At 36.4% G+C, this 24,876-nt stretch overlaps 1 protein-coding gene across 1 annotated transcript; it reads right to left on the bottom strand.

The window, feature by feature from the left end:
* Positions 1 to 970: 970 nt before the first annotated feature.
* Positions 971 to 21,759, bottom strand: npm1b (nucleophosmin 1b). The gene is made up of 11 exons (XM_008421129.3): positions 21,654 to 21,759; positions 21,285 to 21,367; positions 19,102 to 19,221; positions 18,847 to 18,940; positions 18,463 to 18,554; positions 18,154 to 18,227; positions 17,984 to 18,047; positions 13,073 to 13,171; positions 5,359 to 5,448; positions 5,196 to 5,270; positions 971 to 2,752 (listed from the first exon to the last, which is right to left on the bottom strand). Exons 1-11 carry the CDS (start codon positions 21,700 to 21,702, stop codon positions 2,699 to 2,701), a joined length of 894 nt encoding a protein of 297 aa, XP_008419351.1. The 5' UTR covers positions 21,703 to 21,759; the 3' UTR covers positions 971 to 2,698.
* Between the last annotated feature and the right edge of the window lie 3,117 nt (positions 21,760 to 24,876).

Raw genomic sequence — 24,876 nt, 5'->3', positions numbered from 1 at the left:
ACTTTAGTGCCTTCTACTGGTGACAAAGATGGAAAGTGATAACAAATTGAAGGCCTTGCAGAAAAAGAGAGATAATTTCACTTCTTGAATGTTTGAAATAACTAAATTTCAGGTTTAAATGACATAACATTAACAAAACCATTAAAAAATTATAAAAAAACTTAAAAATTTGGCTCTAGTTTGAGATTTTCATCATCTCCTCAATGACATTTAGAAAACCTTTTACTGGAGTTGAAAGAACTCAGGGGACATTTTTAGTTTCAATTAAAATGTCTATTTTTTTCCTTCTTTTCTTGCAGTGCATTTTAACATTTCTTGTCAAGATAGCCAGACGGCCATTTCTCACTGGATGTCCCTGGACAGATGGTGTAAGTGACCCTAAAAGAATGAGTAAAACTACATATTGATTACATGCTTGTACTCAGCAATACATTAAATATGCAATATTTTAATAAAATATAAGATAAATTATCCCAGCTCTGCAAAGGAAAGCTGTCCAGTTTCCTGATGTTTTGGGTGAAATTATTATATTTAAATTTTCTAGAAAAGGTTGTAAATCAAATTCCAGCTGCAATTCCCCCCCCCCCCGAGTTTAATAAATGTTTAATATGTACTTAAGGGTTGTCAATTTTCAAAAGTTACTTTGAGAAATCAGTCTGATCGGAACGCATAGTCTAATTTATTGGATGTTCCTGGGTTTTGAACTAAAGTGAGGAGCCATTAGAAATGTGGCTCAAAATACTGACTGCAACATTTATTTTCAAAGAGAGTTAAAATAATAAATATGTATCATCACTGGGCGAAAAAGATGAAATTACCAAATTCAGATACATATATCAAAATGCTTTTCTTCAATCATTTCATAAAATGCTATGAAAAATCAAAACAGATAAAACATAGCTCTGTTTAAACAAAGCATAAGCAGCCATTTGTATTTTTTGGTCAAATTCATAACAGTAACACACAAGTATTGAGAAAAACCTCTTTGTTTATTTAAACATATTCCAGCATCACTCAAAAATAATCATGACAAACAAAAAGTGACAGATTAGAGGTGAAAAGGACAGCCATACAAACAATAGAAGGGCTTACACTAAACACTTTCAAATTAAACTGCAACATGACTTGAAATAAAGAGCAGTGTCAAGATTTATGGATGTTTTTGGAAAGCTTTGGGAAAAATAGGAGAACAAAACTGTTCAGCTGCCAAATATGCAAATAAAAGCAAGAGATTTATTTACAGAAAAGATTTGATGAGCTTAATTAAAACCAATGACACAAGTTTTCCAACTAAGAGCAGGGAAACATCTGAACCTGGCTTTAGGTAAGTTATCAAAGTCATGAAAGTGACATCAGATAAAAACATCACTAACTACAAAATATTCAACTGAAACCAAAACTCTTCACAGACATTTGAATCATACAAGATCACACTGGCATTTCTGACAGGAGAATATTCTGGACTTATACTGCCTCAATACATCGTCATAAAATTATCTAAAAAATTAGCTTGTTTTTAGCTCAAAACCAGATAATGATGTTCATTAAACACTGGCTGAATTTCTGGTTACTGCCTTGGGTAGGATATTTTTTTTGCAATAAATGATAATCAACCTTGATTAAAAACCAAATGATTTGACATGCATTCAGGATTAAATATTAAAGTACAAAAAATGATGAAGGATAAACAAAGAAATGTCAAATTGACTTCTGCTGAAAACGACTTGAAACAAGCTTTTCAACTGTTTATTAGATATGAGCTGCACACATTACTGCAGATCTACAGGTTTTATATTTTCCACAATACATTTTTGGATTGTTTTCAGTACGGATCAAATGATAATCCTTTGGGTTAGTAGAGAGATCATTTAAAAAGCAGTGGACTTTGCTTTAGCTAAACGGATACATTTAAAAGATAAAACTACTACAGGATGTTTGTAGGACCTAAAAAAGAAGATTCCTTGATAAAATCAAATAAGCACATTTACAATAAAAATAATAAAAAAAACAAAAGACAAGCTGTCAGTGAGCAATGATAGAAAATGTCTTTAGCATGGTTGAAAACTACTCATTCACAAAAATAAGACTAAGAGATGTCGCTCTGGCTGCAAATGAAGTGTTTAAAAGGCACAATGTGCAATTTTTCCTTTTGTATCATTTACTAAGGAAGGACACCTGGTGTCAGAGATCCAAACGAAGCTGTTCTGGACCTGCTGGTTGCTGTAGCAGTAAATGCTGCGTTCATTTACTGTGACTTAGAGGGTCCTGAAATGAATGAAATTAACATAGTTGTTGTAGTTGTTGCCTTTATGTTCTATAAACATCATCTTTGAAATTAGATTATGCTTTACATCCAAGGGACAGGTGGGATTTGTTGCCTGTTAAATGTTAGAATCGTACGTTTCCCATAATGAGACACTCAGGCAACTGCAGTTTGCATCCCTACAGGTGCTCTGGATCAGCTTACCTATCAAAAGATTTCAGCAAAATGTCAACCAACAAATTAATGCGTGAATAAACTTGATAAGTGCTTTGCAACCAAAAAACCCCCAAAAAACAAAAATAATTTCTTATCTTTGCAGCAACCTTAACTAAATATCTGCAATCCTTCTGACTGCAGTCTTTATCTGTGTTAAGCAGGAAACATTGCAGACTGTGCCTTTAGGAAAGCCTAGAAATTCTTCCTGATAAAAGCACATTACTTCTTCTCAGTCTTCAGTGTTTGCAGAAAACTCCAGAGATCCTTGGCCACCTGAGGAAGGTGATGTGGGAAGCAAAGAAAAGAATTAGAAAGCATTCAAATAAAGTGCTAAACAGCACGAGGCACATGACCCACTTTGACTGCAACATGATTTTTGTGCGTCCTGCCTGTGGGAACGCCGTGCTTGGATGGGGCTGCAGGGGAACGACGAGGGGTTGGGTGGGGGCAGCACTACATACCAGAGTATATGACTAGGTGCTCCAGGTCTGACAGATCTCAGCCTTGGCTGATGAAACCAAAGCACTTCCACAGATGTTTCCACACACTGGGAACAACAAGCTCTCCCAGACCCAACTCCACCCCCACTTTCTGCCTCGTCCACCCAGCTCTCCGCCGCTCAAAGAGCGTCCACCTGCTCCCAGAACTACACTTTTCCCATTCTAACACAGCAACTCAGAACAAACGAGCGTTTACGCAGTCTGTTTGGAGTGACTGGTATCTAAGACAGAGGTTCCCCGACCCACCCAACACAACCAAAGAGCCGGGCTTAAGATCTGAGGGGCAGAGCAAAGTTTCAGGGACTCAACATTCGTGTCCAAATGAACTTTTATTGTGCTTTTTATTGAAAATGAAGAAAGAAAACAGGACAACCTCTATAAAAACCAAACCATGCAACCAGCTGATGTGGTTTAACACTGCATTCCTTACACAAATGCAGTCTTAAACAAAATCTTATTTTTTAAATCAAACATCAAATTCTTAACTTTGGTAAATGTCTAACAACCTGCTGCATCCTGGGTGTAAGGCGGAGTCTCGTTGCTGCTTCAGGAATAATTTCAGGATTTAACATACCAACTTGTTTGGACTGTTGCATGTAGAATGAGTAATCGTGGTTTGAAGGGATATGTTACTACTGAGCACCATGTATCTGTCAGCACCTTGTAAAAATAAAAACGGGAGCTTTCACCAGGTCCTCACAAACATCACACATCTCATTCCTGGACAATAAGCTCCAGGTGGTCAAACGTTTTTATTGTGAAAGGAGAAATACTACTGAATAGAGATTTTTTTTCTGAATAGTCACACAAATGCATGAGCCTAAACAAGGTTGGTGACGTTAATATTTCCAGTCCCTTGTGAAAAGCTTCAGTCTGATCTTGGCAGATCAACCTCTCATATGAAGAGTTTTGGAGTTTCCATCTACCAGGTTTTCCATGTAGTGACATTTTTGCTCCTTTTATTTAGCAAAATAACTCAAACTCAGTCAGATTGGATGGAGAACAAGTCTTGCCACAGATTCTCAGTTGGATTTAGCTCTGGACTCCTTCAGGAGTGCCACAGTGAATCGTCCATCTCCTATTAGTCCGGTCCTCTGCATCTCCTGCCCTCACACCAACTAACTTCATCTTCTCTTTCTTCCTTGAGTCTCCTAAATGTTGCTCTCACCTTCCTGTCCTGTGGCTCTGACCCCAGCGTCCTGGTACCAATATAACCTTACTCTCTCCTCTGAACATATCCAAACTCTTGCTGCAGCTAATAATTATTTCAGGAACCAAGTTTTGCATTGATTATTCTGACGATTAATTGAGTAATTGCACTTAAAAAATGGCACATTCTGCAAATTTTACTTTTAACCACTTGAGCTTCTTTTATGCAATATCAGAAATCCAAAAGGAAGATGCAAATAATCAAAAAAATCCTGTTATTAATTGGTTAAACTAAAAAGTGATCCACAGACCAACCTTAGTCTGTATTTATGTTAAGCATGTTGATGTCAGAAGTATTTTTCTTAGCTATAAATGATCAAGCCCTCACTAGAAGAATGCAACTGTTTCGCATTCTAGGCAATAAAATGTAAATTTTCTTATTCAAGAAATGATTTGAATTATTGTTTATTTGCATTTTTCATGTGTTTCTAATGTATAAAATAAGCATAAATGGTTAAATGAAAAATCTGCAGAATGACTAATTGTCTGAATAATTGTACTACTTTGCACTGTGCATCTCATGTTGGTCTGTCACACAAAACCCAAAAAACAATAAGTCGACATTTGTTGTTATAATGCATCAAAATATGAAAAGGTTTGTGGGGTGAAGACGGCTTCGCCATGCAACTGAAATGATATTACAGTGTAGCTTTACAGTCTGTCGCTGAGTGTGCGGGGAGATTAATTCAAGTTAATGTACTGGGAATTGTTTTGTTCATCTGAAAGGTCACTTTAATAAAGATTAAAGTTCTGGATTTGTTCAAAGGCTTTGGATGGTACCTTCCACACACCACCAGTCCAGAAGTCTAACTGCAGTAAACCACTGAGAGCTGGTAGCTTTTGAGAGTAAAACAGGATTTGTCTAAAGTGCTCATTTCATAGATACACAACATAGACTTTTTTTTTTTTAAATCAGACAGAAAAATGTATCTAATTCTAATTAAAATAAGAAAAGTCTCAAACTCTCTCAGTAAAGGAGCTCAAATCTACTTATATCCTTTACTTACTTTCTTGTCACTGACTTTGTAGGAAGTCCTCACAAAATTCTCAAACTTCTGCTCCGTCTTCGGGAGTGGTTTTCCCTGAAGAAGAATTTAGTTAAGTCATCACTTAAAAAGTCAAAAAGAGTGATCATTTCCAAAGAAAAAAAAAAAGGAAAGACGGCCTTACCTCCTTGGCTGCTGATGATAACTTGTTCTTGATGTCAGGCAGAGTAAATGTCTTAGACGGCCCTGCCTGCGATTTGTCTTTTCCAGGAGTCTGGAAAAAACAAACAAACAAGAAAGAAACATTTCAGTTAGATAACAAACTGGCTAAGATTTTCCTGGATCAGCTGTTCAAATCCAAGTGTTGTTATGTAAACACATCAACAGCCTCTCTTTGATGCACTTAGCTGCAACCTTACTGGAACTGAGGTAAAGTTGTGTGTGTAATACTCCTTAGCTTCGGCTTTACTAACACAGGAGAACATGAAGAAGTGATATTAACGTATAAAGTGAATAAAGAGAAAGTTGATGCCAAATGTTTCAAAATTGAGACAGCCACTAGCTAAAGTGTGCCTGGGCATTTTTCTCTCATAATAAGCCACATTATGTCATAAGGTTAAAAAGAAAAATCTGATATTTAACATGCGTATTATGTTAATTACACATATTTAAGGAAAATACAGCTTATGTATATGTAATAATTTCTCTGTTTGGATGGCAGCAGTAGTCCCCTGGTCTGTGCTCAAGCTAAATAAGACAGACTCATACAGAGTTTTTACCATCATCTAGACGTCTAAGTAAGGGCTGCACAGCATTTCATACAATCAGTTTGCTCATTATTAATAATGCAAATGATTGTTTGTAAAGCTGTATTTGCTGGTTGTTACTTGTAATGGTCTTGAATGCAACATTTTTCAGCTAAAATTAAATGTGACCTATTACGCTTCCTTGAACAGGTTAAGATAGGTCTATGAGCCGTACAAAACATGTTCACTACATTTTTTTAGTAACAAATAATTCTGACATCACAAGATTTCGAGCTACTTTCAGTTTGAGCTGTTTTAAGGCCTCTTGTTACTTTAAATGCTGCTGGCCTCGCTCCCCCAACTCAATGTTTACACTCGCCCGGGAAAATAGCTGCAAACAGAAGCACAATTTTACAACCCTACTTTGAAAAGCAGAAGCAGAGCCTCCTGCGCAACCAACAATAATGCATCCAGTGGTTTCTGGATGGTAAGTCAACAACAAAACGCTTGTCTCTGTTAGCAGCAATACAACTACCAAATGTGTTGGAGGTCTGCTTGTGTTGCTAGGTAACGGCTCAGTGCTGTGACTTAACAATCAGAAGGTTTTTGAAATAGCTCATTTTCCAGACACTACAAAACATCTATCCATCCATCCATCCATCCATTTTCTGTACACCCTTGTCCCTATTGGGTCGGGAGGGTTGCTGGTGCCTATCTTTGGCGAACGTTTTGAGCGAGAGGCGGGGTCACCCTGGACAGGTCGCCAGTCTGTCGCAGAGGACAACGCAGAGACAAACAGAACAAACAACCATGAACACACACACTAAGGAGAATTTAGAGAAACCAATTGACCTAACAGTCATGTTTTTGGACTTGGGGAGGAAACCTGAGAACCCGGAGAGAAAAAAACATTAAGTTAAATTTATGGTCCAGTGCTGTTCTAAGTTGTTAGAACATTTTACAAAAAACATATGAAGTAGCTAAAATGCTTTGGCATTGAATAAAAATGTGATTAATGAAAATATAAAAAATTCTTAAAACACTGAATAAGTGTTCCAGTAAAGTAATTTAAACTCATGTTAATTAGCTGTGTGGATATGTATGGAATAATGTCGAGGTCTAAGTAAATCGTTGATCATTTAGTTAATCAGAACAATGTCAACATTGCTTTTCGTTGCGCCTGACATGTTTCCAACAATCACTTTTGCTGACCAATAAGATAGTTTGTCCAAGAGCCTCCTTGTGACCTGATTAGTCTGGGTCTGTTTTTATAGGCTTGGCGTGGGTTTGCAGCTGGAAGACAATAAAAGCATTAAAAAGGACAACACATTCTGGCCTAACTGCATGCTCTTTTTTTATAATTTTACATCAGGTAACAATTAAGTTTGTATTAGGTTGCAAGCAGGAGGCTCACTTTGTTGAAGGAAAAGTGTAACTTCTAAAATATGGATTTACAGCTCATGTCAATTCACTTATTCCTGTTCAACTGAATAAAAGCCCAGCAGCTATTCTTTATCTTTTCAGCGACATTAAAAGTGCTTCTTCCAAACTTGATGACTCCCCTGTGTTTGGGAGGATGAGAGCAGACATAAGCGCAGCACTTTAAGGCCTGTGGGTGTGTGAGGTTCTGGACAGCCAAAGGCCCAGAGGTCCACAATTAGGAAGTGTCTCACTGTGACACACACACCATATGGTGGGACTGTACACTAAACAAGCCACGGAGCTTGCCCATGCATGCAAAACCAGCGAGGAATCCAGCGAAATTGCAGGGTTTCGTTGATTCTAAGAGTTAAAAAGGCAACAGAGGCAGAGTTCTGAATGGCCCTTTATTCAGCTCTGCCGACAAAACAAAAAACATCCATGTTGTGAAATTAGAAGATGAATCCCTTGATTCCTACTACAATGTGATTTTGGCAGCTTGTGAGTGAAGAACAGCTCAGACTTCAGGGACACAGATTCTTTGTTCATGAAAATGTATCCAGTTTATAACAGCTCTTTCAGTGTTTTCATGCAGAGTTCCAGTTCCTATCCAACAAATAACTATAGTTCAAACCAGAGCAGAATAAATACACTGGATTAAAAGACACGCACACCTTTTTATTCACACCATCTGAAGTTAAATCTGACCAAACCTTTATGTTTCCGGACAGTTACAACTACCAAAATTATTTATATTTGCTAAATCACACAATAATGAGAGAAAGAACATGTTTATTTGATAATGTCTTCAAGATCAGAGGTTTAAATTTTCTCAGTATTTGGTAGCATTGTCTTTTGAACTGTATGACTAGAGTCGAACATTTTGGGTTTCCTTCCACAACCTTCTCAGTAGTTCTCTGGAGTTCTGACTCATTCCTCCTGACAGTCGGGTTTGTCGGTCGCCTCACTCACCTACGACCTTTCGGACCTTCCTACTCACCAATTATCCATAGACTTGACATCAGGACTTTGTCAACGCCACGCCAGAACATTTACTTTGTTGTCCTTATGCAATTTATAACCACTTTGCGTATGTCAAAGGTTATTTTGCATTTTGAAGACATCCTTCCTGGCTGATGTCTTTAAATGTTGCTTCAATATTTCCACATAATGTTCTTTCTTCATGATAATGCCATGTATTTTTTTTAAAGTGCACCTGCAGTAAAACTATCCCACATCATAATGCTGACCTACACTTTACAGTTAGAAAGCTACAAGCATCCTCGTTAGTCCTCCAAATGTAACGATGGTCATTATGGCCAACACAGCTCCAAAAATGAAAATATTCGTCCCAGTGTCCTTTTGCAAACTGCAATCTGACTTTTTAATGTTTCTTGTGAAGTAATTAATTCCTATTTATGATATTTTGGCTTTTTTCTTTTTGAGTTTGTAATTATGCCAAACATAAAAGCAGTGTGTTTGCGGCGTTGCCTTAAAATGCATCCACAGATGTTCCTCCAATAACTCACATGTGGTACTTACCTATCAGAAGTTGCCAAAGTCATGACATCATCATCTACCATACCATACCATACCAACTTTATTTATAAAGCACTTTAAAACAACCACAGCTGATACAAAGTGTTGTACATTAAAACACAGCATAATAAAAAAAATAAAAACTCTTGCAGTTTAAAAACAAAAACATACACTCTAAAACTAGATCCCGCAGGAGTTAAAAGCCAAGTAAAATAAATGGGTTTTAAGACGAACTTTAAAAGTGGACAGTGAAGGGGCCTCTGGGCTTTCCCACATTGTTTAGAGACAATAATCATTCTGTATGTAAACACATTAATATTTAAATGTGGATTTAGCAAATAGAAATATTTTTGCTAATTCCAACTGACTTAAAACAAAAGAAGTATGATCTGATTCAACTTCAGACAGTGAGAAAGAAGGTGGATGTGTTTTATTTGGTGTATGCAAACTTCTGGTTTCAATGGGACATTATCAATCTTTTATTAGTCATAACCTAATAAAAGTGGCATTCTAACCTCCTAATAGAATGCCACTTCAAAGAATCAAGTAAACAACATATTTGTATTTCTAGAAAGATCTGGAGGGGACATGGTGCTTTTCATGTCTTAATAACAAACACCTGATGCCTAATTGACAGGGCATGTCCTTTCATTTTATTCTAATTGTTTTAAAAAAAACTAGTTCTTGAGGCAAAATCTTAGGGCTGGGACTTAAAATAAAACACAGGTGCAATAATTAAAAAAAACAGTCTCCCTCTAGTTAAAAAAAATGCAACAATCTGTCCCTTAAAAAAATCTGCCTTTTTTTTTTACAACAGAGATCAAAGGTGTAAAATGAGCAAACCTTTGACACAAACACACCGCACTTCACTAAAAACGTCACTAAAAAAAAGCACACACACACATATGTTGCTGGCTCCAGGCCAAACAAATGCACCACATATTTATTATTTACGGGCAGCTCTCTACTTCCAAAGGACAGCTGTGGACCTGAAACAGCTGATAAACACTCAGCCGGCAAGCTTTTTCATCTGGGCCAGACGCTGATTACAGATGGCACAAAACATGGAACTTAATCACAAGCACGCCATCAGTTGATGCAATCACTCGTCTTCAATCCAGTGCAAGCACATGATTGTGACACATTTGCTCATCAAGTTTGCCCAGGTATGGTAATAGTGTTTTTTAAGTATAATCCTTGAAGACTCATGTTTGAGGAAACTTTCTATGAATCACATTTTTACCTGGTGTATAGTCGACAGAACAACATTAAAAGTGCCAATAATGTTCATAGTCTTTAGGTTTTCTTATTAGGTTGGAAACTTTATTTCTTTTACATTTTCCACCATCTAAAACTATTAATAAAATGGCGGTTCTTTAAAGATGACAACAAATGTCCCAGATGACTATCAAAGGTTTTCAGTTGTTTCTGGTTAAAAGGTCATATGACATTTGTGGATCTAAATTAATTTTAATGGACTGAGAGCATTCATCTGTTAGAATGGCCTAGTCAAAGTTAAGACTTGAATCCAACTGAGAATCTATGCCAAGGCTTCAAATCTAACTTTTACAGATGCTCTCCATCCAACCTGACTGAGCTTGAGCCATTTTGCAAAGGATAGGAAGCAGCATTTTTTTTATGGATGCAAACTCAGGGCTTAGTATTGTCTAAGGACGACTGAATTCAAAGAAATTCATGTGTCCTCTATTTACTAACCAGCTGACTTCTCAAATAAATCCTGGATTTCGTCACAAGAACTGATGTGTCACATAAAATGCATCAACATTAAAGATTTCAAGGGGCGTGCATATGCTTGCAAGGCACCGTTTAAGTAATGTCTGGGTTCGCCATTCAAACCTAGGAGAAACACATCCTGAAAGAAATAAATAATGCACCTGCTACAAGTGCATGTCAATCATTCGCTGAAACAATGACTCACTCCCTTCTGGGATACGGCTAAGTGAAGTGATTAACAGTTTTATGAGCGTGACGTGTGCTTCAAGGCATCAACTTCTCCAAACCCACAAAACACCAGCTGGGAGATTAGCGTGCCTCAAATCAGCACAACTCGAGTTAGCCGGTTCTCATGCCGAGCCGGTTACACAGCAAAGGTGCCGCTACGTGCTGAGCTGCGAGAGGTGAGAACTGCGGTGCTGGCAGCAGATCTGACAAGCCAATCTAATGACCAGTCACCTGCGTTTAGGATGGGGGGGAGAGAAACAGACACCCACGCCCGCTTCCTTGCTCCTCAGGGGCATCTGGAAGCGCAAGCTGCACCAGACATCAAACGCTGGTAATGAGAGCAATTGGGAGAAGGTGTGTCCAGGAAGTGAGGGGTGTGAAGAGGTTGTGGAGCGAGAACACTTGTGAAATAGTCGAGAGGGGATAGGAGCTCTAAAAGCACAAAGGGCCAGAAAAAGTAAGCGCTGGGAAAGTTTGAGCAAGCTGGGTCACAAATCGGCTAAACACCATGAGCAAGGCGAAGATCAAGGTGTGCAGACTTGGCTGGACTCACCATCAAACTCCCCCCAGGAGCTTAGCAACAGTGTGGCTAAGCATTTATCATGGCACAAAACCCTCTGCCACAAACACTTCACAGCCTTCTCAGGTGCTATAAATGTGCATGTGAGTTAAGGATGCTGCATATTTCATCACAGACACAGCTATGTGTTATGATGTGTTATGTGCTGGCATCGCCATGCCAACACATAAAGCCTTATCTAAACAGTTTCTGTCCAAGACCTTTTTTTCCTCCACAGTAACATGATTTGTGAAATGTTTAAACAAGCAGGAAAAGCTTCCTAATTTGTTTTCGCTGCTGTGCACGTGATCTGCGGAGGGGTGAAGAGCATCAAAGGTGGCTGCAACCCAACACAGCGGGGTCAAGCCAAGAGGTCGCAGGTTTAAATCCTGCCCCGGGAAACTTGTGTAGAGGTCATGTGTGTTTGCTCAAACAGAGACAGAGTTCAAGCTGTTTGTTTTAGGAGGAGGCATTCTATCCAAGAAATTAACTATCAGGTTGAACTAATTGCAACGTGCATTTATCACAGTCCTCTGCTTTCGAATGGAACGTTTTGACAATTTTTTTTCTCTCTCTCCGCATTTTTTAAATTGTGAATGTGAGTAATTTTCCACCAAAAGATGCAAACGTAAAAAAAAAAAAACAAGAAGGCATTTTTCTTGTTTTTTTTGTACCACAAATGGTTTTTTGGTTCAAAAGTGTATTTCAAGTGCACGAAATGAAACCTGCAAAGGTACAACACTGGCAACTCCAAACCTAGCAAAAGGAACAACATGTTACATAAGAGATCATTTATTTTCTGACATTTTAGTTGAGGCTCATTTATTTCTTCAACAATTAGTAGAACAACGCATTAGAATAACATCATAGCTGCGTATCGTTTTGTAAAGATGAACTAAGAAATCTGTTGGAGATAGAAATGGACAAAAAACTAAAAACTAAACATCTTTGATCAGCTAATGCACCATACATCGGTGCTAACGGGTTTCCCTGAACTCAACACACTTTGGCGTGGAAGTTGGCACTAAGACAAGACAACTTATTTTTAAGTGTTTCGATTAAAGCCAGCAGAAGAAGAAATGGAAGATAAACCTTTTTTTATGGAGTAAAACTTAAGCTAACCAGCTAGCAGGTGCAGTGAAGGCTGAAAGTATTACCTCAAAATCACAGCTCTATCCCTTTTTTATTATCTGCTGGATTAGGAAATGTTGATAGTCTTTGGAAAATCTCGCAGCTACAGTCTGGTTATACCAACTCTGCAGGAAATAGAGATTGCTCATGGTAATGCTACCCTTGCTAATTATGCTAGGCAATGTTATAGACAGTTTTAAATGTCTCTTATGTAAATATATTTTTTCTTTGTTTTGAGTAAAGGTTAAATCCAGTTGTAATTGTTTTATTACCCAAATTTAGATCAAATTAGAATAATATTCCAAAATTTCCACATCAGAGTGGCAGGTCTGTTTGACCTAATTAATGTTAATGTCTAGTTAATGTCTCCATTACAGAAATCTGTTAATCCCAAAAAAGTCTCATCTTCTTTGTTCTTCTTCCTAGCAGAGCTAATTTTATCTGTGTCTTTAACATCAAACGCTATTTTGATGTTACATGTAACAAAAATTGGGAAATACAATTACTGTAACAACCTAACATCCAAAACTAAACATCGGTACCTTAAGCTGGGGTTTCGCTGCTGGTCCGGAGGATTTTTCTGCAGGTCCATTTTGTTTCACAGGCGTCTTGTTAGGCTTTTTAGGCATCAACTCTGGGCTCTAGAAAAACAAAAAGCTCAAGTTACACATCTTGAGGACATCTTGGAGCTTAAACCACTGAGTATATGTATATATATGGCTATATATAAAAACACAAATATGAATCTATCTGCATTCATTCTAAAGAATCTTTTATAATAAACAGGTAGCACAATTTGCAAAGAGTCAAATACAAAGGTTTGACGCATTTAAAGATCTTCTGAGTCGTGTCCTTTAATCAGACTGTAACCCCAGCATGTTTTGTCATTCCTTGCTTGAAAGATCATAGTAACGTCAACTCAACAGATTTAAACATTCCACAAACTAAACTTTCAGACAGCTCAGTTAGTAAGTACAGAAAACCTGCAGAAGCAGATTAAAACAGAACAGAAAACGCTAAACATGCTTGGCATTTTCTCTGTGATCAGCTACTTAGTAACCCAATAACCCATCATTGTTCTCTGCTATACAGCCCTTCCAGTCAGGTTTACACTGCTGTGTAATTACCTTGTAATAGCTGAGGCAAGTACCTGCATTTCCTAAGCACCGACCGCTGTCTGGCAATTACATGTATTCACCTCAGAGCAGCCCAGGAGTGTAATTCTCTGCAGTGACTGAACTGCTACAAGGCAATTACATAAATAATTTAAAGGCAACACCTCACGCTCGGAGTAGCAGAAGGTACAACTTGTTTGTATTATGTTTTTACATCCATGTACAAATATTTACTGTAAATGTGTAGCTGAATCTTGCATGGTAGCTGATAGATTATCTGCACGCACTAAGCAGCACAAAGAGCCGCCCTCTCTACTAAAACAAAATGTCAAGGAAGCAGGGAAGAGGCCCACGTATTTTCTGGGGGTGCTACAGCCACATTTACTCAATTATTAATTAACTGAGTACTCCACAAACCTTTCCTTAAGGAAAAGTAGCAACAGGAAATCCAAACTCAAGAAACCATGAAGAAGAAACAGCAAACATGTGGAAGAAAGTTCTCTAGTCAAATCAAACCAAATATAAATTTTCTGGTTTACTAAAATACTAAAAGTGGCAAAGAACCACAACTGCACCTGTAGGAGTATAAGCCTTGAGAGTGAGGTTCACCATCCAAAACAAGGACCCAAACAGTCAGCCAGTGCTATGGAGTGGTGTAGATCAAAGCATATTTACATATGTGCTAGAATGGCCCAGTCAAAGTCCAGATCTAAATCCAGCAACTAATCTAAGGCAACACTTTAAAACTAAGGTTCACAGACGGTCTTTATCCTGTCTGATGAAGCTTAAGCTATTTTGAGAAGAATAATAGGAGAGAAGGAAGGATCTGTGTGTATGGGTGTAAAGTTGCTAGAGACAAAACCAAAGGGAGTTGTAGTTAAAACTACAGCAAAAAACTCCCAACAAAGTGTTTACTCCACATTGTCAAATCATTTCAAATGAGTTTAAAAACCATAAAATCTTCTCCCTTGTAAAAAAGGGTAATCTTTAGAAACTTTGCAATTTTCAGTAAATTGATTTTTTGTCCTCATTATAAACATCAGGCTGGTTGATGAACATGTACATATAAGATTATAAGTCACTCTGGAGTGTAAGTCACATAGGTCAAAAAATTGTGACATATTATGGAAAACATGGTAATAACTATCTGAAGTATCAATGTGTATTTACCTCTTGTGTTTATTTTTTTGTTGAATCCAAAACAGCACCCCATGTTATTTGCAAAGATGGAATAAACACCCAAAATGTCAAATCAATGACAATAAAATAATCCTGAAGTCAGCTAAGTGTCTACTTAAGTAACATTGACTCTACGACTGAGCTAAAATCATCAGTCACCACACAAAGAGCTTTTGTACCTTGAACCAAAACATTTGATCAAAGATTATTTGGATTAAAGTCATCTGAGCAGATTTCTTTTGAACAATGTTACTTGGTGCAATTTCTGAAACCTAATTTTGGTTGTCTTGTACAGGACTGAAGTTTGACAACAAAAAGAAAACATTTATTCTGAAACGGCTGAATTTCCAGTCAAAAGAATAATTGCTCCCAGTCATGCTTTTTGGGGCTTTGTACTTTGTACTCATTAATAAAGAAAGGCATGGCGGAGCTATAGAGCTAAGGATTAGAGTCATGCTGGGAAGAGAGGGGGCGAGTGGAGGGATGCACGAGGACTTGGATGAGAAGACAACAGAATAAATCAACAGGTGACAGAAATGCTCAGCTGTCATCTGACCCGGAGGGAAGGATCGGCGCTCATGTCGCAGGTATGTGCATCTGCCCAGCTTTGATCTTTCGCCTGGCACAGTGTGCACTTGGATAGCGTGCTTTGAAAAAAAAAAATTACAAACAGACACCGACGTAAAAACTGAGGCAGATACACACACGCACGCACGCACACACACACACTTGTAAGCGATTGTGGTAACACGCAAAACAAGCGTTCAAAGGCAAAAGCCAGGTGCAAAGCTGAAATGGCATGAGAAACGATAAAAAGGAGCAATCATATTAACAGTGGGATGACAGAGGGACAAAGATATGCAGTGCCTCAGAAAAAAAGGTCAAGGATGTTTCCCATAACTGAGCAGTGTGTGTGTAAAAGCAAACAGTTTGTGCTTTTCAGCTTATGCAAACTACAAGTGTATTCTTGATGTGCATTCATGCGTCTGTGCATAAACACACTTTTAAATGTGCAGCTCTATAGTTTGGACCTTTTTAAGAAAGACCGTGTGTGTGTGTGTGTACGTGTGTGTCTTTGTGTGTGCAGCACAGTGTTGTTGGTGAGAATCCGTGCAGATTACAGAGGAGAAATCCGATCATTACACCACACAAACCCTGTATTTTACTCTCTGAAAACAGGTGGGTACGTGAGCGAACAGGATGAAAAAGTTCCACGTTTTGTCTCATGCAAAGAGCTGGACGGTCAGTGGGTGCAGGAGTGGGCGGAGCTTGCTTGAAATGCTGGTGCATATAGTTTCTAGAAGTTTGAATGATGTGGAAGAAAAGGGAGGGGAGTGACAGCAGCTCCAGAAAAAAACTAATTCTTCAATAAAGTAAGCGGTTGGCTATTCTGACACCTAGTGGACAACACTGGTATTAGAAAATGCTGCTACAAAAATATAGACGCCACCATATTGTGAATGGCAGAGCGAACAACTGCCAAAAGCTCCACCAGGGATTCTTGCTTTAAGGTTGTGAGGCTCTTCTGTTTTAAATTAGTTGGTAAATAAATGAAACAATAAAAGAAGGACAATGTCAAATCTATCCATCTAGGATACAGGTCTGAATGTAGCTTCATATATGACTTTAGCATATTAGATATAGAACCTTCATAACAATAGTAACGTTGAGACACTAAACTACACACAGCTTAAGAAAAATTGTTTACACATTAATCCAATAAATAAGCATATCATTGATTAGATGCTATGCTATTCCTCGGTCACCCCTTATTCCTAAACGGCAGGGTCAAAACCGTAATATTTATCATTTATCTCCGTTATAAAAACAACATCAATTACTTACAGAATAATAACAACAACAACAATAAAATCATTCTTATTATTAGAGTCAAGTAATTCATGTCTTACAAAACAAAACAGTTACACTAAATTCAGACAATTATTTTCATTTAATCCTAAACTGAATTTAATCCTAAACTGTTTGACTTGTTTATTAAGGCAAATGATGTAAGACCCAAGCTTTAAATGGAATTTGGTTGTTGCATCTTATTTTGATTTGCAGATATGGTTCACTAATAATAATAATAATAATTGCATTTTAAAAAGTCTAATAAAAGTAGCTGAATGTCATCTACAGTGCTTGTTCCATTTGGACAACGCAGACTGCAAGCACACTAGAACCGGCATCCAAGATAAACTTGGCACCCACAATATTGCTGGTGCCCTAAAGTATCGTTTCTATGGAGCAGCAGAATCTGTGCTTCTGTTTAGGTGAAGATTTAAAAAGCATCACATGCAGACTAACAAATGAGTTACAACTCAAAATAAGATCAGAGCAAGTATGTAGAGAGCAAAACATAAAATGAATATTGTTTGTCTGACATGATTAAATCTGACTGACTAAATTACAAAAGGTTTTTCCAGGTAATGGAGCTAATATGGCGTCTACAAAGGTATTAGAAATAAAGCCTCTGTTGAGCTGAGAGCATTTTAAAGGCTTCAGAAAAAATATTTGTTTTCTGAAATCTGTATTCAGACTTATTTCCTGTACTTGGAATAGAAACTTAATTTTGTAAATATTTTGGTGACATTCATATTCAACGGCCATTTTTATTTTATCCGACATCAATGATTATAAATGACATTAAAAAGTCTGACAAATACTTAATTTCTTTAAATCTAACAAGCTGATAACAATCCTGTTTCAAAACAAAGTTGGTACAGTGTTCTATCCTAAGAACACTGTGCCAACTGTAAAGCAAGGTGTTGGTAGCATCATGCTGTGGGACTGTTTAGATGTTACCAGTTCTGGTCCATTGTGCAAATAGATCAAACAAAAAAATAAAATAAAATAAGCAACTGCAAATTATTTAGATTAATTTTAAATTAACAGAGAAAAAAAAAGTTATTCCAAGAGGATAAAGATCCCAAATTAAACACATAAACAACCTACTAATAAATTAATTAAACTTTTTGTTTCTTTTCATGGCTACAGACTTTCACATTAAAAGCACTTTGAATTGCCTTGTTGCTGAAAATGTGCTATATAAATAAAATGACCTTACATTTTACAATCACATCTTTCCTTTAGTCTATACTATATTTCATGTTGAATTTTTAAGTTAAAGCTAATGAACAGAAAATGGGCCAGACTTACTTTTTTAAGTGCTTTCGCCACATTCTTTTGAGGCTTCACGTCCTCTTCATCACTCTCATCATCACTAGAAAAATGCAAAGCGTCTCAAATTACCTGAAAACTTAATCTGGTAAGCAGAAAAAAATTAAACAACAAATACGTAAAATAATTAGACTAAAGAAAAATCCTACTCCTCTTCATCTTCATCACTGTCCTCTTCATCGTCATCATCATCCTCGTCATCAGAATCCATTTTCATTTTTTTCTGCAACAAATGAAATATTCTTTAGCTTCTGTTTTAATATTTACTGCTAATGATAAATCTACTTTGAATTGATCTGATCCAGGTTTAGATCTCATTTCTCATCTTGTGACAACTTACAGTTTTACGTTTAGAAGCTTTATAGGAATACTTTTAAAGAGCGTTGGGAGACATTCCCTGAAGATCTGAGAAGATCTGCAGTGGATTAACAGGAAAAAAAACAAAAAAACATGATCACCTGCGGAGGCTTCTTCAGTAAGGACAGGTTTGCAGGCCGTTTCACCGGAGATGTGTTGTTCTCCTCCTCTTCATCCTCTGAGTCTTTTACACCTATGAAACAAATACAGTCGGGTTGGTGCAACACTTTACTTGCACATTCTTGTCTTCATGACTAACTTAAGTCCTAAAACTCAGAAAAGGCTACATATTTCTCTATTCCTAGTTTAGAATATGGATTTTTTTTTGACAAAGAGTGATTCCTAACTGATGTGATGGCTAATATATCATGTGGACTTGAAACTGATTTATCATTCTATAGAACATGAAGTCCTGTGTTTCAACTACTAGTCCTACTTTGAAGGATTTTCTGGGATGTTATCAGAGTTTGTGTGATAATACTTACTGACAAAATGCTGTCCACTAATGTGAACTGGACCAGAACCAGAAACAAGACGAAAGGTAACAGGAGGAGTGATCTCAAACCCTCCTAAATTCATCTGGACAAACAAAAGCCACATATTTACATGTTCCAACACTGACTTAATATTACCTCTTTTATCTCATTTTGGTAATGTTTTTTTTTTTGACCCAAACAGAATAAAACAATTATATTTAAGCTCTTTGACTATTTCTTCAGTCAAAATTGTTGCGTACTCACAGACGGCAGGACAGACGGTTTCAGGACAGCTATCGGCACTTTGGAGGTTTTTGCATCATATGTGAGCCCTTCGACTTCCACCATGTGGAATTTGTCCTCCGCCTCGGCTCCCAGACACACCTGGAACATCAGCAAAGTGGTCAGTGGATTTATTATCTCCTTTGAAGATAAAGGTCCAAATATCTAGTTTTCTGTTAAGGTTGATGTTACCCCTTCTGAAGTGGTCTAAGGTTTTTATGAGCCATTAAATAGTTGATTTCCTCCTAACTTTGTACTTTGGCTTATATACCCAGTAATAAACAGTTTTTACTGTTTATTGTAGTTTATTTTAAACGCAAAATTGCAGAATGTCGATTAAAAATCCTAAAGAAACAAATTACGTTAAGGTTTAATGGATTTGTTGTTAACCACATGATTAAAGAAACATTTTTCCAGGCCCCTCTTGAAAATGAGATCTGGATCTCAAGGGGGTTTGAAACCTCGTTAAATAAAGGAAATAAAATAAAAAAACTTTGTAGGTGGTAACCAGTTTTTTAGGTCTTCTACTCAACAGATGCTTTCTAGAAATAAAATAACTAAAAGCAACTTGAACCTTTAACCCTTTACAGATATTTGATAGGACTGAGTTCTTGAGGCTGGCTTGGGATCTCCATAATGTTGACATGTCCACCTTGAGTCTTTCTGGAAAACCCATTTACAACCGATCCTCAGTGTCTTTCGTCTGAAGGAAGACAATTACAAGATTTTAAGATGTATGGCTCCATCTATTGAACCGTCAGTGAGGTAAATTTAGCACCTAAACAGCCCCAAAGCATAAAGTTTCCATGTTTGACAATGTTGATGATGCAAAAATGTTCCGTTTTGGTCGAATCTGACCTCAAAATCTTCTCTGAATCATTTCTAAGTTCTCTAGCAAACTTGAGGCACCACTCTAAACCTCTTTCAATATTTTGTTTATATTTCATGAGTAAGAATACAATTCTTACTCATGAAGACCAGTGCAGTTGCTGCACTGGTCTGGCAGGGAAACAGAAGTAGCTGAAATCTCACTGCAGATCGCCACCAGGGGGCAGCATGGCGAGAGGAGGAAAGCACCTCTGTTCCTATGGCCTTTTAGAGGCTTTTTACTAAAAGGTAGCCATGAGGAGGAGAGCAGCAAAGCTCCTTGAGGATGTTTTTCAGGGAGTGTATGAATGTACATTTGTCTTAAAACAGCATATTTTCTCTTGATATTTTTAAATGTTAAATATAAACAGTAGATCTTTAATCAGAGAGTATTTTACTGTAGTATACAAAATAAATTTGAAGTCAACTAATGTCTTGTGATTTTCAGCAACAACTCTTCAAATGTTTCATAGGGATGGACATAAATTATGCTAAAATATCACTTTTTACAAGCAATGTAACTATCTTAATTTTTGATATTTGTAAGATCTTTTAATAGACATGTTGCCATCAGTAGTTCTATCAATGCTGTTTTTCCCACAATCCCATCAAAAGTCACAGTTTTGAGAAGCTATAAATTTTTCCGTGAACCAAACATAACAAAAAGTATAGTTAGAATCAACTCTATAAATTCATGTTAGCAACATAGGCTGGAATTAATGCTTAACTTAACCATGTTTGATTTACCTGAAAGTCTGCACACACAAATATGTATAAGTAAAATATTCTGTTAATATCTTTACATTTATATTTACAAAAAAAAATCAAATGATTTGACACATTCAGATTCCATTAAAGATGGGACATAATTTATAGCTGAAAACAAAGATTATTACCCAGAGATCTGTTGAGTGTTAGAAAGAAATACTTATATTTACGAAGCATTGTTTTATTATTTCTTTGGCCATAATTTTCCATAGGCTCCAATTTAAGGGAAACCAACTGTCCCCTGAATTTCACCTTTTAAATGCTGTTGATGTCCAATTTGTAATCTACATGTATAATCTTGATATTACTCAACGTTTCTTTTTATGAATCAAAGTCAAACAGGTGCTTTAATTAATCCATAAAATGAAAGTTCTGTGATAGACTGTTTCAGTACTTGTTAATATAAATATATCATTATATTTATTCACAATGCCGTTGTACTTTACAGCTTAAGCAAATATATTCTTCATGAGGTTATCCCAAATGAAAACGCATGTCAGGGATTATAAAACAATAACAAAATGTCTTACTGCTTTGAGGGACAGCTGTTGTTCTGTATCTTCGTCATCTAGGTCAACTTTAAACTCCCGTTTATCCGACCTCAGAGTACAACCTGGGGAGGCAAATACATATTATTGTCATTAATTTTACAGTTGCATTTATTACAAATGCACAATGCAAACAGCAGCATCCGCTATGGGGGTGTTTCTATTCTACAAGCTCTGCAGAGCTAGCTAACAAAGAGCTGATTGGCGGCTGTAGGGGCAACAGAACAGCAACTTCTTACGGTAACTTTACGCTTCAATGAGTATTTAAGCCTCATATATAAGTGATAATGTTATACTAATCTTGACTGTGCGTCCTATCAAATTAATATTTATCAGAAGGAACAAGCTCACCAAACAAATACATTTGAGGTCTGCTAAAATCTGACATATCGTCCTCCATCTTTGTAGTGGGCGTAGAGGATGAGAATAAGTGTAACGTACACCTCAGCGAGCCAATAGGAAAGCAAAACGTCAGCTGCGTAGTGAAAAAACGGAGCCAATCAGACTGTGGGAAAGGCGGGACAAACCTAGTGTTACAAGCTAAACAGTAGATGGCGCTGCCGTCCTACTAAATAGATAGATAGATAGATAGATAGATAGATAGATAGATAGATAGATAGATAGATAGATAGATAGATAGATAGATAGATAGATAGATAGATAGATAGATAGATAGATAGATAGATAGATAGATAGATAGATAGATAGATAGATAGATAGATAGATAGATAGATAGATAGATAGATAGATAGATAGATAGATAGCAAATTGCTTAGGATAAGAGTGTAAACATTTTGAGAACCAGGTATAATTTTCCTTCTACTTCATTTTTTTTTCTCCACGTTTCTTACATAAAAATTCAGAAAATACTTACCGTAAATACGTCTGTCAGAAAAAACAAAAGCTCAAGCATATAAAATTTAATGAAGCAGGATTGCAACAAGAACCCGTTTATGCACCGCAGGCTTGAAGCACTTTGTCACCAGCCTGTCATCAAGACAATAGAGGAATCCAAGACATATGCCAAACATAACACCTACATGGGGATTCCCAAAGAGCAATAAGTAACACTTTGCATGTCTTTGTCTGGTGTACAATGAGGGAACTATAAAAAATAAAGTTAGGGGATGGAGAAAAGCAGGAGTGAGAAGCTTAAAACAGCCGATGCACCTGGCACTTCACTTAAAACACTCTTCTGTTAACACCTCTACTGTGTGCCAAGTCTTGTGCTAATAGCTTTTTTGGGAATCACCTTAATGGTGTAAAAAATATTATTTAATGCCAAAACATGCTATTTAAAATGAGTTGTTTGTTGAGTTGTTTGTTAGGTGTTGATGAACCAATTTTAACTCACACCAATATGTCTTTTAGATAGTTTGCATCATACTTTTATTGCTTTTTTTGTGTAAAAATCTTGATTTCTTCACTGATGTATGGTGAGATTTACCGCTGTGTCGCTACTAGGTTTAAATCTGGATCAGTGGGAAGAGCCAACATGCGATCCAAACGTGTTGATGTGGCCTTGGGCATTGGATGAGTTTTGTTTGTGTTAAGCAGGAAAGAAAAAGAAATAACAAAAAAATGGGTGTATAAAAAGTTTTTCCATGTGCGTAGAACACAATAGTGAAAAGCTTCAAACATCATAATGTTTATTAAAATACTACATTTAATTATAACTTTTATTTTTTGTACTGTTTTCCAAACCATTTTAAAGTCTTTGTAATACTTTCACCATCAAAGCATCAAGTCTGTAAATGTTCACCTGATTTGTTGTTGTACTTAGAGGCATTGCAGTGAGTTTGACACATTTCCTGCCTTTTTATCACTTTATTAATGCACAAACATGTGTGCATAACATACATCTACTCTCTTCACTTTATATTCCTGGTTCAAAAGCCTAAAGAGAATATGTAGTACCACAGAAAAAAAAAACAGCTCAAACTTTGTGATCATTAAACATTATTTTTCCTCTCAGATGACTGATCCACCAGTAGCTGAACTCTATTGAGCAATCAAAGCAGCAGCTGCTGATGAATAAAGGACTCCACATCCTGTTTGCACAGAGGCTTGAAAAAACATTTTTGTACTGTCAGGACATGTTTGGAGATTAAACAGAAGGGGCACGATGTTGACAAAAAGTATTGATCATATTTGCTATGCATTTTCAAACTAATGATCCAAATTAGTATTGTCCCTCATATTTACATATTTAACAAATCATAACAGTAAAAGTCAATATTGTACTTTGCAGTATTGTTAGTATGATGATTTGCTCTGTTCATGCTGAAATGTGGATGGTAGGTTTTAATCCGGTACTGAAGTCTGTATTTGTATTTCTGTTTGTGCATGCAAATGTGTGCATATATAACCAAACGTGTAAGTGAAAGCAGGAGATGTGTACCAGTGTTTTGTGCTAGCAGGTTATTTTAGCGTTGAGCTGTCAGCGAATTGAAAGAGCTCATCATTCTTCACCTAAAACAGCTGCCGTTTAGTCAGAGACTGGAGTTTCCTGCTGCTAACCGTTGGTGATTCTAAAATGTAAATTTAGAAATATCTTGTCTGTGCAGTTAAACAACAAAATTATGTAAATTTATTTTAGTTTTAGTTTTTTTATATTTTTTAAATTTTGTTTATTTAACACATTTTAACAAGTTTATTTTTGCTTTTATATATATATACATATATATATATATATATATATATATATATATATATATATATATATATATATAGGATTATATTGCATATACCAATATTTTAGATGACAAATTTTCTATACTTCTTTCCCATTTCTTCAGCTCTGCTTTCATTTTTGATTTATTTCTTTATTGATTCATCAGCCATCTTCTTTGTGTTTTCAGTAGATCTTTTTGCCTGTATAGCTTGTTACACCTGTTTGTATGAACAGCACAGTATGAAAAAACTTCAGCTAATATTAATCATTTCTAAAGATGTTTTACTGCTGAATGCTAAAAAATTATATTTGCTTAACACAATTTTTTGGAATTAAACTGTATGACTTATTTGTGCCGGAATTTAAAGCTGAACACACAAAAGCAATAAATTACAAACACTTTTCTTAATATTTCACAATATATTCTCCCAATTACAGTGTTATTAGTTTTACTCCTTGAAAATAAGGAAATAATGAAAATAATTGTTTAACTTATGTTAAAAAATGTGCATTGTACATCTCACACTATTCTATAGTGTATTTCTGAAACACATTTTGCTTCATCATTGTTGATAAGATAGAAACAGGAGAAGATTATGAAGTGATGCTATGTTCTGATGTTGATGGTAGTTACTGCATTAGTTTAACTGTGTGCATACCTATACACTCTGGTCACAGTATCTTTCTATTTGTAAAACTTGAATTGTAAAAGATACCATACGATAAGGAATTTGATTTTTATCAAAAACAATTTTTTCATAAAAACTGGAACTTTAAAACTTTCAGCAGTAAAACTCTCATCACAATGAAAGGTTTTCTGTTCATATTTCTCCTGCTATGGTCCAAAAACATGCTTGTAGGGGTTGAATGGTTACTCTAAATCACCCTTAGCTGTGAGTG

The sequence above is a fragment of the Poecilia reticulata genome, chromosome 10, assembly GCF_904066995.2.
Source record: "Poecilia reticulata chromosome 10, P_reticulata-male-v2, whole genome shotgun sequence".
Taxonomy (NCBI): domain Eukaryota; kingdom Metazoa; phylum Chordata; class Actinopteri; order Cyprinodontiformes; family Poeciliidae; genus Poecilia; species Poecilia reticulata.
The sequence above is the reverse complement of the archived record's forward strand: the minus strand, read 5'-3'. Positions and strand labels throughout refer to the sequence as shown.